The 13,069-nt window shown below is 41.3% G+C and overlaps 1 protein-coding gene across 3 annotated transcripts in view; it reads left to right on the forward strand.

Annotated features, from left to right (window-relative positions):
* Positions 1 to 13,069, forward strand: part of sirt5 (sirtuin 5) — a 69,212-nt gene that overhangs the window by 34,616 nt on the left and 21,527 nt on the right. For all 3 annotated transcript variants that reach the window (XM_072509585.1, XM_072509586.1, XM_072509587.1), the window contains 4 exons: positions 83 to 308; positions 4,057 to 4,144; positions 4,631 to 4,684; positions 6,612 to 6,735. In XM_072509585.1, the coding sequence (XP_072365686.1) occupies positions 83 to 308; positions 4,057 to 4,144; positions 4,631 to 4,684; positions 6,612 to 6,735 (492 nt within the window). The remainder of the gene's footprint in view (positions 1 to 82; positions 309 to 4,056; positions 4,145 to 4,630; positions 4,685 to 6,611; positions 6,736 to 13,069) is intronic.

Raw genomic sequence — 13,069 nt, forward strand, 5'->3', positions numbered from 1 at the left:
CTGATGGGGGTACCAGATTGTACATCCCTGATGTGTATTCTTAGATAAGGAGTGTCTTACATGTGTACTTGTCTATTAACAGGACTTGGCTACCCCGGAAGCATTTTCAAGAAATCCTTCTAGAGTATGGGAATTCTATCACTATCGCCGTGAACTGATGCTGAGTAAAAAACCAAATTCTGCACACATTGCTATTGCTGAATGTGAGGCTAGATTGAGCAAGCAAGGCCGAAAGGTTGTGGTCATCACTCAAAACATTGACGAACTTCATAAAAGAGCAGGATCAAAAGATATATATGAAATTCACGGTATGTGACTGTTTTGTACTCTGAAAGTCTTGATTTGTTGTCATTGCTATTTATCTTAGTACTTGTAATGTCTGCAGTGAGGGGAAAATATAAACTGCATTATTAAGGAGGTTGGTCACAGCACAAGTTGATTTGTGACCAGAGTGAATCTGAATTTTTCTTGGGCATCCTGTTAGATCATGTACTACAGCAGGAAATCCCAGTTACCTTCCAACCAGATTTGCTTGCCTCAGTCACCGATTTGACTGAGATACAGATTGGATGTGATAGTTTGATAAGATGACTTAAAAAAACACTAAGAGATGCCAGTACTCTTCCCTCTTTGCTTTACTCCATTGCTCTTTTTGCTGCTCTTTGCATTCTTCCTTTTCATCCTCTTTCTTTGTTTCTCTCTTTTTTTTAACATTTCTTTCAACTGTTTTTGTTTGGTAGCCCATTTCCTTCCCTCGCTGTCTGGCTATGGCCCAGTTATTCTCTGGTTTTTCCCAACGTTTCCGTCTCTGGGTGATTTAATAAATTGTAGCAGGCAGTCATCTGATATAAAAATTAATTGGTCTGGATCTTCCTGTCGACAGCGAAGCAGTGGTTTACACTGCTGACTACACAAAAAAAAAACTATCTTACCTGGCTTGTAGTCCTGCAGCAAGGCCTACTGTCAGAACTGTGGCCTTCTAGCACGGCATACTGCTGGCAAAGTCGCACCCCTTTTTGACGCCAAGAGCTGAAGAGCAGCCCTGTGTTTAGCTCAATGACCAAGGTTTTAAAAAATTATCTTAAATATTTGAAGATTATTTGGGCACTTTTCAACTGTTAGAAACTATAAAACACATTTAACACTTTTTAAATACTTAAAAAATTTGTGGAAATTACCTTGGAGGTGACCAGTGAAAATCTATTACATAACAAGGTGGAGTTCATACTTTTGAATTTAAAATATAATTTGCAATTTCCTTTTCAATTAATATAATAATTTAGTCGTCCATATATCTAGGCATTTATGCTGTGATTTTAAATCAGTGAAAATTTGTGCAGCCATAGCCTGAGTTTTAATACTGCAATTAAAATTAAAGCCGATCCTTTATAATTTAGAAAAATATGTAGAACTGGTGCCAAACTAATCCTGAAGAAGATTAATCATTAATATTTTTGCCTGACTGACATAAATAATGACATGATCTCTTTGGTCATTCAATGTAAAAAATGAAATGTTCCAACCAAATGCAATGACAGACAATTCAACTTGATAAGCAATTAGTCTCAGCAGCCTTAACGTCTAAGGATGCATTCAGCATGAACATTGCTTTAAAGCAAATTGTTGTCTAATTAGATCAAATTTACTTCATGTTATTTTCTTGATTATTGTTATTTGGTAAATGGTCATTCAATCAAATTGGTGCTTTTGTGTGGCATGGATTAAATAGATGGAGCCAACTGGATTTGTAGATCCATCACTTTTTCAGAATACGAAGGTTGGATTTGAGCTGGGTTATTGGTTTGGGTTTAAAGGTATACACTCCTCAGCAGGAACTGCGCTTACTAGTAGCAACCCTAAAACTTTCCCGTCAAAACGAGGGTAACCTCTGGGCAGTCAGCCCATGTTTACAGGTCTCTGCAACCTTCAGAAACCTGCCCGGCAAAACCATCAGCTTGTGTTCCACCAGAGTCTGCTGAGGTGCACTGCGGCTTCCACTTTTCAGTGCAAGTGGGATCGCCGGAAGTTGCAGTGCTGTTGCAGCTCTCAATAGCATCAAATATGTCACCGCTTTGAGTCTGCAAGATCCAGACAAAGCCTCCTACTATTATAAACACCTTTCTAATCTTTAGGTGATCATTTCAAAATGTAAGCAACTATGATTACATTTGTCTTTAATTATTAAAATTCCAAATTAAAAATACCTGTTGCCCTTTATTTTTATTTTTCTCTCTCTCCCTCTCCTCACAGCCTTCATTTGAGTCAGTGGATAATGTGAATACATGCATTAAAGTATTTAGTAAAATCAGCAACAAGGTAAATGAAATGATCAACAATAATTGAGGAAACAGGCTACATTTCCCGTCTTCCCGCCAACTCCTCCAAAGACCCAGCTGCCTCGTGTTTTTCTATGTGTCTCTGATTTGACGCTCATTGAAATTATTTCTTGCTCATTTGTTCACTTTTTTCTATCCTTAAATTTAATTGGTTAAGAAACCGTAAAACCTGCTGTTCAGGATATCCTGAAACATACTGAATTTGCCACACCATTCTCAACTAATATTCCAACCATCAATGTGAACTCAAATTCACTGTGCTAATTGTGAGAAGCACTGCTCCAGCAATCTGGAGTGATAACTGTTCTCTCTGAAGCAAAATTACTTTTAGAAGGCTGTTGAATATAAATCTTTTGTGGTATTTCTTGCATATTCAAAAGATAGATTATTTGAAATGAAATGAAAATGAAAATCACTTATTGTCACAAGTAGGCTTCAAATGAAGTTACTGTGAAAAGCCCCTAGTTGCCACATTCCGGTGCCTGTTCGGGGAGGTGCTACGGAAGTGTATGCTGTATATTTATTTAGTAACTGCTGCTGAGCAGGATCTGCACTTAGTAATAGCAGCTCTAAAAAGCTCCATTCAAAACAAGATTAACGTCTTGGCAGTCAGCCCAAATTACAGGTCTCTGCCCCTTTAGAAACTTGCCTGGCAAAACTATCATACCTCTAAACTCAAACCAACCCAAACACAGCCATTGGATGAATTTGCTTTAATACATAGATACAATAGAAATACAGTTGTGAGGTGAGACTTCAGGGATGTGATCCACAGAGCCAGCCGGTGGCCAGAACGCTGAACTGCGTTAAGATAGTGGGAATTGAACATAGAACTGTTGATTTGGAAGAGCACATGGACCTAAAAGCATGACCAAAAACTTGTAAACAAGATGTAAAGTTTGTGAAATGGAAGTGTATATATACCCTTCACTATTTATCATGCATAGATAAGTTATTAGAAATTGGTCAAATTTTCCATACTTTATCACCCTACATACATAATCACTATCTCCACACAAACCCCCTCTGTGCACCTAGTTTCTTGCTATCTGGACTAAATGTCTTCAGAGACTGTTACGATCGTAAAACGCTCCCAACAGTGGAGCATTAACATTTCCCTAGGTGATTGGTCTGTGAATCTTATTCCTAACTGATGCACTAGCCCGTCGAGTCTAGAAGTTTGGAAAGCTCAGTTGTTTGGTAATTGTTGAGCAGCCCCAAGCAATTCATGGATTCTCCACTCAACTGCTCAGTCGTGCAACAAATTGAGAAGGCAGGCTTAGTAAAGATAATGGACATTTAACCCTTTCTGACTGGAAGGCACAATATTTTTGGAAGCACAGTTTTGAAGCGAGCAAGATATCAGGTACAATGATAAAATATTAAACATAACTCAAAAAGCATTCTGGACTGGAGAGGTTACTGAGTACTTGCAAATAAACCACCAGTTAATATAAAGTTATGGCAATATCCTATAAAAGGAGTGTCACCCCACTTTGTAGTTGTGCTGACATGTGAGCCACCATGTATTTGGCCCATCAATGCTCTCACCTTTAGGATGACCGACTGGTATTCATTAGAGCTGAGAAAAATCGTTTTAACACTAATTTGAAGCAGATGTATTTTTTGTAACTTGTTTTCTCAATTCCTTGCTAAATTTGTACGTTGATGCTTTAATGTTTTGTTTTAATTTTTAAACTATTTAATTTTGTTCTTTTAGGCAGTTTATTCAAAACACGCTGCACAAACTGTAAACATGTAGCAGAGAATTACAGAAGTCCAATATGTCCAGCTTTAGCCGGAAAAGGGTAACGACTTAATAGAACTAACTTTGAGGTGCATGTGAAGATTCTGTAAAACTACTAAACACAGTGCAGCTAAGAAAGCCAAATTGTAGTCTTCACTGTTGTTTGTACTTGGCATTCCAACCCTGAAGGAAGGCAAAGTTTTGCTGGCTTGTCTGAGGGGTAAAAAAGATAGAAACCAGCTTAAAAGCTGGGAATCCTTTTTGATGTCTTGAGCATGTTCTGTCCAGTCAGTGATTTCTCTTGAGATCTGTAGTTTGCAATGTCCTACCTAATCCTAACTTTGCATGATTAATGTTTGGGGATGAAGTGAAGAAAAATGTGATAAATCATTTCTTTGGAAATTAGATTAAAGCTTGTGTACTGGGAATAATCAGGAGAAATTGCTGTACATTTGGCAGATGTATATTGAAAATCTGCAGAATTGTGTTTTAAGGAAGCTGGAAATCTTGCTATGGTATATTTATGATGCTTCTTAATTATTTCTAGTGCACCGGATCCCAATTCAGATGATGCCAAAATTCCAGTTGAACATCTTCCCAGGTAAAAGTGCTAATACCCTCGCATATTGATCACTGGACATTTTACAATACGCAATGTAAATATATACAAGAACTAGGCACTGGAGTAGACCGTCGGCCCCTGAAACCTGCTCCACCACTCGATAGGTTCATGGTTGATCTGATTGTGGCCTCAACTCCATTTTTCTGCCAACTTCCCCGTAACCAACCATTACCCTCCCCCAACCCCCTCAGTCTTAACCCCCTAACTTTTATTAAAAATACTTGAGGTGTAATCTTGCTATACCCCTGTACAACTGCAACAACGCTTCCTTCAGGTGCTGGTTTAGCACACGGCTAAATCGCTGGCTTTGAAAGCAAACCGAGGCAGGCCAGCAGCACGGTTCAATTCCCGTACCAGCCTCCCCGAACATGCGCCGGAATGTGACAACTAGGGGCTTTTCACTAACTTCATTTGAAGCCTACTTGTGACAATAAGCGATTTTCATTTCTTTTATACTCTATTCTCCTTGCAATCAACACCAACATTTCAATTGTCTTCCTAATCACTTGCTGTACCTCCCTATTAACTATATATTAAAACAAATCTAATTGCTACATTCTACACTGTAAAATCAATGCAAGTACATCACACTGTAGACTGTCTCCTCCAGGAAAGGACTCATCAGACTAGTTGACGAGAAAATTCAAATTCACCAAATTATTTCCTCACTATCAAATGGTTTAGAATTGACACATGGGACATCTTGAATTTATTTGGCACCTTACCACATTTCTTGGAGCTCTTCAAAATGAATTACTTTGAAATATCATAGAATTTGCAGTGCAGAAGGAGGCCATTCGGCCCATCGAGTCTGCACCGGCTCTTGGAAAGCCGTAACTTGTTTAATATAGACTTGATCCAATGGGGTTTCTAAGTATACTGATTGAGCACCTCCAAGATTGCTGTACGGAAGTATAGTGATATCTGATTATTCTGCTAGGAGGGGGAAAGTACTTCTTACTGTTTTTGAGAACGGAACCTCAAGAATGGAAATGACAGAGGCCTGGGATATCAGTTGTTTGACGAGTTGGCTGGGAAAAGGTACATAATCGGGGGAGGATAAAGATTAAGGCAAGGGAGTAAAGAGCAATATGTGTGAGAAATGAATTCTGTCAATTCTGTGTTGATAGGCTCACCAAAAGTACTGGATGAAAGATTATAATGTGATCTACAGTCCTATTTCTCTGCACTTTTTAATCCTCCAATCCCAGCCTACTTGGGACTCTACACCACCTTGGTATCCCATTTTTCAATGTTTGCTCCTTCCTTCAGCTTATTCTCTTTGTCATCTCCCTGCCTTTCAAAGTCTACTCAAGACTTTCAATGTTGGCAGTGGTTTTGCTCTCTTGATAGTCTTGGTCCTCCTTTCCCCACCTGCCTTTGTATATATTCACTGTCTATCACACTGCAAAGTGCTTTGAAATATCTTATTGTATATACTGAATGTTGGTGAAGGTTGCTAACATTCTCAGCAGATTAAGTAAACATGATCATGCATGTGGAGCATTAAACACGGACTGGAAAGCTATTCCTTGATCCAAATGTTCCTTTGTTAATTTGGTTTCTGCTCCCTCAGCCCATGTGTTATAGTCGGATGTGTGGAACCAACTATGAATGCTCAAGTAAGGAAGTAGTTTTAATGTACTTATTTTTAAGGGGCAGGACTATTGGCCCAACGTAGTGGGGTGCCAATAAAGAATTGGACGTAGCTTTGTCCCTATTCTGCTCCCCCCCCCCCCCCCCCTTGCTATGATCCATGTGCTGGATTTCCATCTTTAATTTGTGGTGGTGATTAACAGGGTCTCTAGAAGCTCGTACAAAAATCTGTTGAGAGTATGGAACAGCTTTTCTTTATGTGATTTTGCTAGGTATTTGGTGGAGTTTAATTTCATGTTTATTTCTTTAGGTGTGAAAAATCTGGTTGTAATGGTCTACTTCGTCCACATGTGGTGTGGTTTGGAGAGACCCTAGATTCTGATATACTGATGGAAGTGAACAATGAACTTGAAATCTGTGACCTTTGTCTTTTAGTAAGTATTTTTTTTTTTTTGTTACTACACAGACAGGATTGAGTCACATTCAGAAAACAATCTCGATGAGGGCGATATTCCTCGATACTAAAAAAAAGACTCACTAAACTTGTAGCATGGTGACCAGTGCATTTTGTAGCTAATAATGTAAAAGTATAATTGTTGAAGTTCCACATTTGAGTGGCATTACTTGTAACTGACATAAAATAATATGAAACCATCATAGAAATACATGTTTGGTGTCAATTATAATTTTCACACTGCTTACGTTTAAAACTCAAATCAGTGACAGAAAAGGATGCCATGTAGTTAGGCAAAGATGCTGCTTGGCTTGGTTGATGAAAATACATTTAGCAAGCTTTATTTCTCTTGACTGGCCAGCTATTAAACAGGAAGGGGTCTTTGGAAGATATCTTCCACATTCAGTGGTGGAATCCTTGTAGGTTCTGAAACACTGATACAAAGTGTAAAAATCATCCTTTCAAAATCAAACAGATCGCCCAGGTTACATTCAACTAAAATGTGCAGGAAAATTACTGATTCATTATGTTTTTTCATTAAGTGAAAACTCTTAACTGTTATGACCACCAAGACTTAAATTTGTAAGAGATGGGACTTAAACTAAATATAAATTATATCTTGGATTTGGGACATATGAATTGGATAGTGATTCAACCCCTCAAGCCTGTTCTTCAGTTCAGCCTGGTTACCCCATATCTTCACTCAATTTACCTGCACTAGTTCTGTGTATCTCTTACAATTTTTGTTGGACAAAATATTTTCTGTGTTCAAATTTAATTAACCTATCCTCAACAACATTTTGAGATTTTCACCCTACGTTTTGAAGAAGAAGTGATTGTTTCACAGCATCATCCAGCCCTGAAAAGCCTAAGCTTTACTTTTAAGGCTGTTAGAATCGAAAAAATAGGCAAGGATCACGCATGGTGAGTTCTGTTAATAGACTTTATTAGAGATCTTGAGGTGGCCGGGAGAACAGGTCTGCCCTAACTCCACGTCAGAAATCAGACAGAACTCATCTCGGCCTACAGGCGCAAAGGCACAATACATTTTTAATCAGTCTTATCACTTCTCTTTGCTCTTCCAACTATTTTCTAGCCTAGTCCTTCCCTAACAAGTAATGTTTATTCAAGACCCTCAAGATCTCCAATTGATAATCTTTATTATTGTCACACGTAGGCTTACATTGATGCTACTATCCTTAATACCCGAGGAGTCTGGTGACCTTGAGAATTGGTAATAGGTCCCACTTCTAGATATGTGCTAGCCAGAGACTCCTTCATCCTCTAGGGAAGGAATTTATGGCTTCTAATTCCTTTTCTCCGATAATGGCTAATGCAGCAGCGTGGATTCTTATGAAAACAAAGGGTCAGCCTCTCTCATGGCCTATCTGGCCATGAGGCCCCAACTAACCTCTTACTGTGAACCTAGAAGTTGCCCCAAACCATTTTACTTTTAATACAAAGGATGATATGGTCACCACTCCTAATTCACAGAATATTTTATAATGCTTGGTGTATTAGATTATAATACGAATTATACTTAAGGTTATACAAGGTGTGTCCTTAATGTAAGTGTATATCCATGATTACCATTTATAAAGGTTATACAGAGCGAATTCATATCATAAATATGTGGCATTGATCACAGTTTATAATGTGACCTACACCACTCCCTATATATTTTTTAGTTAATACATAGTGTAAAATAATGATATCTAAAACTTATGTCATTACAAGTAACCATATACTGTTACAGAATCCGATACAGAGCCAAATGTAATTACTTCTTCTTAACACTTATAAGACACGTCATTATGTTAGCATCTGTGTTTCTACTTCAGGAGTCTGATATCACAGTCCTCCATTAATTGCTGTTTCTGCTGATAGCAACATTGGAATAGACCAGTTGCCTTGACGGATTAGCACTCCTGTGATAATTGTCTGTCCTTCGTTCGTCTGGTCTCAGGCCTTGAATCAATGGGTATCATAAACAGCCTTCTGGTTTAATAAAAGTCTCATTCAGCTCGGCCATTCGGATAACACCAATCGTGTATCCTGAAAACGCTACAGGTTCTGTTATCTGAAGCGGAGTCCCTTGTCTACTGCCTCTTAGGTTATCTCCACTGGCGAATCGGACAGATGTTGCTGAGGCAAAAGTAAATTAAGTTTCTGTCAGCATGCTGTAAGTTATTTCTGAAGGCAAATAGAACAACACCTGTTTAATGAGCAGTAACCAATGTCATTTGACCATGAGCTACTCCTAGGAGTGAGCATAGCAGATAAGAGGGGCCAGCCTCCTTAGGTTAGGTCTGGTTTGCATGTTTTGTCCAAAATTAAGTTTAGCTGAATTAACAGACAACCTGTTCTGTTCTGACCAACACAAAAAGGAGGAACAATCCAAAATGGAGGGAAACCCAAATTCCGAATCCTTCAAGGCTGTATACCCTTCAGTTTATCACAGCAGAAAAAATAGTTTGTCTACCCTATCAACTCCTCCTCTTAATCATAAGTTCAATTAGATTGTTCAAATTCAAACCTGGCAGGTTGACTCCAATTAGTCCAGGAATTACCCTGGGGTGAATAAACCAGAGTAATTCTTTTGTTTAGTTAAAAAAGATGCAAAAGTGTGGACATGCCCCTACTATCTGCAAAGGACAGGGCCTTGTGTGTGTGTATGTGACGTTTAGCATGCATAAGTAAGCCACACTGAGCCTGACTGACCATCTTAAATTGGTTTTCAGTGTAATTGTTAGCACAATCAGGATTGTTTAGCAAGTGTTGTCCAGTTGTGGAATCAACTCTAATGTTGGACACTATGATTTGCATTTTGCAAGCATGGGTTGGTTGAGAACGGTCAGTACTTTGCCTGTAATGAACAACCAAATGGAGTGCCGTTTGATACAATCTGCCAGTCGTTGGAGTGTGTGGGGTCTACATACCTGGCATCACACCAGCATTGAAATTCATATATCACATTGCTCATTAGTGTGATAGGCAGAACATCTTTTTGGCTTGATGGCAACATTCTGTTAGTTGAGAATACCACTCTTATTGCGACTGCATAGTAACAGCAGCAAACAATGGCCCGCTTCATCTGTTCAAATTATCTTTCCTGAGGCGCCATTCCTGGAACTGATCGTGATACTCCATATAGGTTCAACCAGTGCTTTACATAACCGTTGCATAACTTCATCTTTTTATTGCAACCCGTATGATGGAAGCTAACATTTGATTAGCTCTTTTAAGTTTTTTTTACCTGTGCATTAATTTTTGTGATTTCTGTACATGGACCCCTAAATTAACCTGCTCGTTCACAGCTCCTCGGCACTTGGATCAAACTATTTTCCATCTTGAACCCAAAGAGGATGATCTCCGATTTGCTATCACAAAAACATGGTTGACGGAAGGGCAGGACTGGCAGCTCAATATTCTGGGGTATAGCATCTTCAGGCAACAGGGGGTGATGTAAATGAGGAGATGGTGTCGCGTTATTGATCAAGGAGCCGATTATTGCATTGCGGAAAGAGGCCAATCACATTGCTGGGAGTGTGCGATAGACCCCCAAACAATCAGGGATGTCGGCAAATCTCAAAGAAGTGTAAAAATAATAGAGTAATAGTAGAAGGGGATTTCAACTTTCTCATTATTAATTGGGATAGTAGTGTGAAAGATTAGAGGGGTCGAAATTCTTAAGATGCATCCAGGAGAGCTTTTTGAGCCAGCATGTAGAAAGTACTACGAGAGAAAGGGGTGGAATTGGACCTGACTTTAGGGAATGAAGCTGGGCAGGTGGTAGAAGTGTCAGTGTGGGAGCATTTCCGTGATGGTGACCATAACTCGATAAGATATAAGGTCATTATGAAAAAGGACAAAGATGGACTGGAAGTAAAAGTTCTGAATTGACATAAGACATAGGTGCAGAATTAGGCCACTTGGCCCATCGAGTCTGCTCCGCCATTCAATCATGGCTGATAATTTCTCCTTCCCATTCTCCTGCCTTCTCCCCAAAAGCCCTGATCCCCTTATTAAACAAGAACCTATCTGTCTCTGTCTTAAAGACACTCAGTGAATTGGCCTCCACGGCCTTCTGTGGCAAAGAGTTCCACAGATTCACCACTCTGGCCGAAGAAATTCCTCATCATTCTTGTTTTAAAGGATCGTCCCTTTAATCTGAGATGGTATCCTCTGGTTCTAGTTTTTCCTACATGTAGAAACATCCTCTCCACGTCCACTCTATCCAGGCCTCGCATATCTTGTACGTTTCAATAAGATCCCCTCTCATCTTTCTAAACTCCGAGTACAGACCCAGAGTCCTCAAACGTTCCTCATACAACAAGTTCTTCATTCCAGGGATCATTCTTGTGAACCTCCTCTGGACCCTTTCCAAGGCCAGCACATTCTTCCTTAGATTTAGGGCCCAAAACTGCTCACAGTACTCCAAATGGGGCCTGACCAGAGCCTCATACAGCCTCAGAAGTACATCCCTGGTCTTGTATTCTAGCCCTCTTGACATGAATGCTAACACTGCATTTGCATTCTTAACTGCCGACTGAATCTGCACATTAACCTTAAATGAATCGTGATCAAGGACTCCCAAGTCCCTTTGTGCTTCTGCTTTCGGAAGCATTTCCCCATTTAGAACATTTTAATATAATGCAAGATGTGGCCAAGGTGGACTGGCAGCAGCTATTTGTAGGAAAATCCACAATAATGTTCCCATAAATATAAATGGTGGGACCAAAGAGTCTAGAGAACCCTGGATGTCAAAGAATATACAGGATTGGATGAGGAAAAACGGAGGCTTATGTTGTCGAGGAGAATACTGAGATTCAGGCTACTAGACTAGAAGGGCTTGAGGTTCATAAGGAGGAGGTGTTAGCAATTCTGGAAAGTGTGAAAATCGATAAATCCCCTGGGCCGGATAAATCCCCTGGGCTAGGATTCTCTGGGAAGCTAGGGAGGTGATTGCTGAGCCTTTGGCTTTGATCTTTAAGTCATCTTTGTCTACAGGAATAGTGCCAGAAGACTGGAGGATAGCAAATGTTGTCCCCTTGTTCAAGAAGGGGAGTAGAGACAACCCCGGTAACTATAGTCCAGTGAGCCTTACTTCTGTTGCGGGCAAAATCTTGGAAAGGTTTATAAGAGATAGGGGGCGCAATTCTCCACTCCCGTGCCGGTTGGGAGAATCGCCTGGGCCGCCAGAATTTCCTGCGACGCCGGTCCGACGCCCGCGATTCTCCCAAGCGGCGGGAACGGCCCCGTCGAGTTCCGCAGGCCGGAGAATTGCCCGAGACACCCAAAATGGCGATTCTCCGGCACCCCTGCTATTCTCAGGCCCGGATGGGCCGAGCGGCCAGCCCAAAACGGCGGGTTCCCCCCGGCGCCGTCCACACCTGGTCGCTGCCGTCGGGAACAGCGCGGGAACGCTGGAGGGGGGGGGAGTGGGGATCCTGCACCAGGGGATACCTCAAATGTGGGGTGGCCCGCGATCGCTGCCCACCGATCGTCGGGCCGTCCTCTCTGAAGGAAGACCTCCTTTCTTCCGCAGCCCCGCAAGATCCATCTGCCATCTTCTTGCGGGGCGGACTCGGAGAGGACAGCAACCACGCATGCGCGGGTTGACGCCGGCCAACCCGTGCATGCGCGGGTGACGCCAGTTATGCGGCACCGGCCGCATCATGTATGCGGCGCCGCCTTTACGCGGCGACAAGGCCTGGCGCATGTAAATGACGCGGCCCCGCTCCTAGCCCATTATCGGGCCCTGAATCGGTCGGGATAGGGGCCGTTTCTCGCCGTCGTGAACCTCGACGGCGTTCACGACGGCGTGGGCACTTCGGCGCGGGAGTGGAGAACCCCGCCCAGGATGTATAATCATCTGGAAAGGAATAATTTGATTAGAGATAGTCAACACGGTTTTGTGAAGGGTAGGTCGTGCCTCACAAACCTTATTGGGTTCTTTGAGAAGGTGTCCAAACAGGTGGAATGAGGGTAAAGCAGTTGATGTGGTGTATATGGATTTCAGTAAAGCGTTTGATAAGGTTCCCCACAGTAGGCTACTGCAGAAAATACGGAGGCATGGGATTCAAGGTGATTTAGCAGTTTGGATCAGAAATTGGCGAGCTGGAAGAAGACAAAGGGTGGTGGTTGATGGGAAATGTTCAGACTGGAGTCCAGTTACTAGTGGTGTACCACAAGGATCTGTTTTGGGGCCACTGCTGTTTGTCATTTTTATAAATGACCTGGAGGAGGGCGTAGAAGGATGGGTGAGTAAATTTGCAGATGACACTAAAGTCGGTGGAGTTGTGGACAGTGCG

The sequence above is a fragment of the Scyliorhinus torazame genome, chromosome 6 (assembly GCF_047496885.1).
Source record: "Scyliorhinus torazame isolate Kashiwa2021f chromosome 6, sScyTor2.1, whole genome shotgun sequence".
In the NCBI taxonomy this organism is placed as follows: Eukaryota; Metazoa; Chordata; class Chondrichthyes; order Carcharhiniformes; family Scyliorhinidae; genus Scyliorhinus; species Scyliorhinus torazame.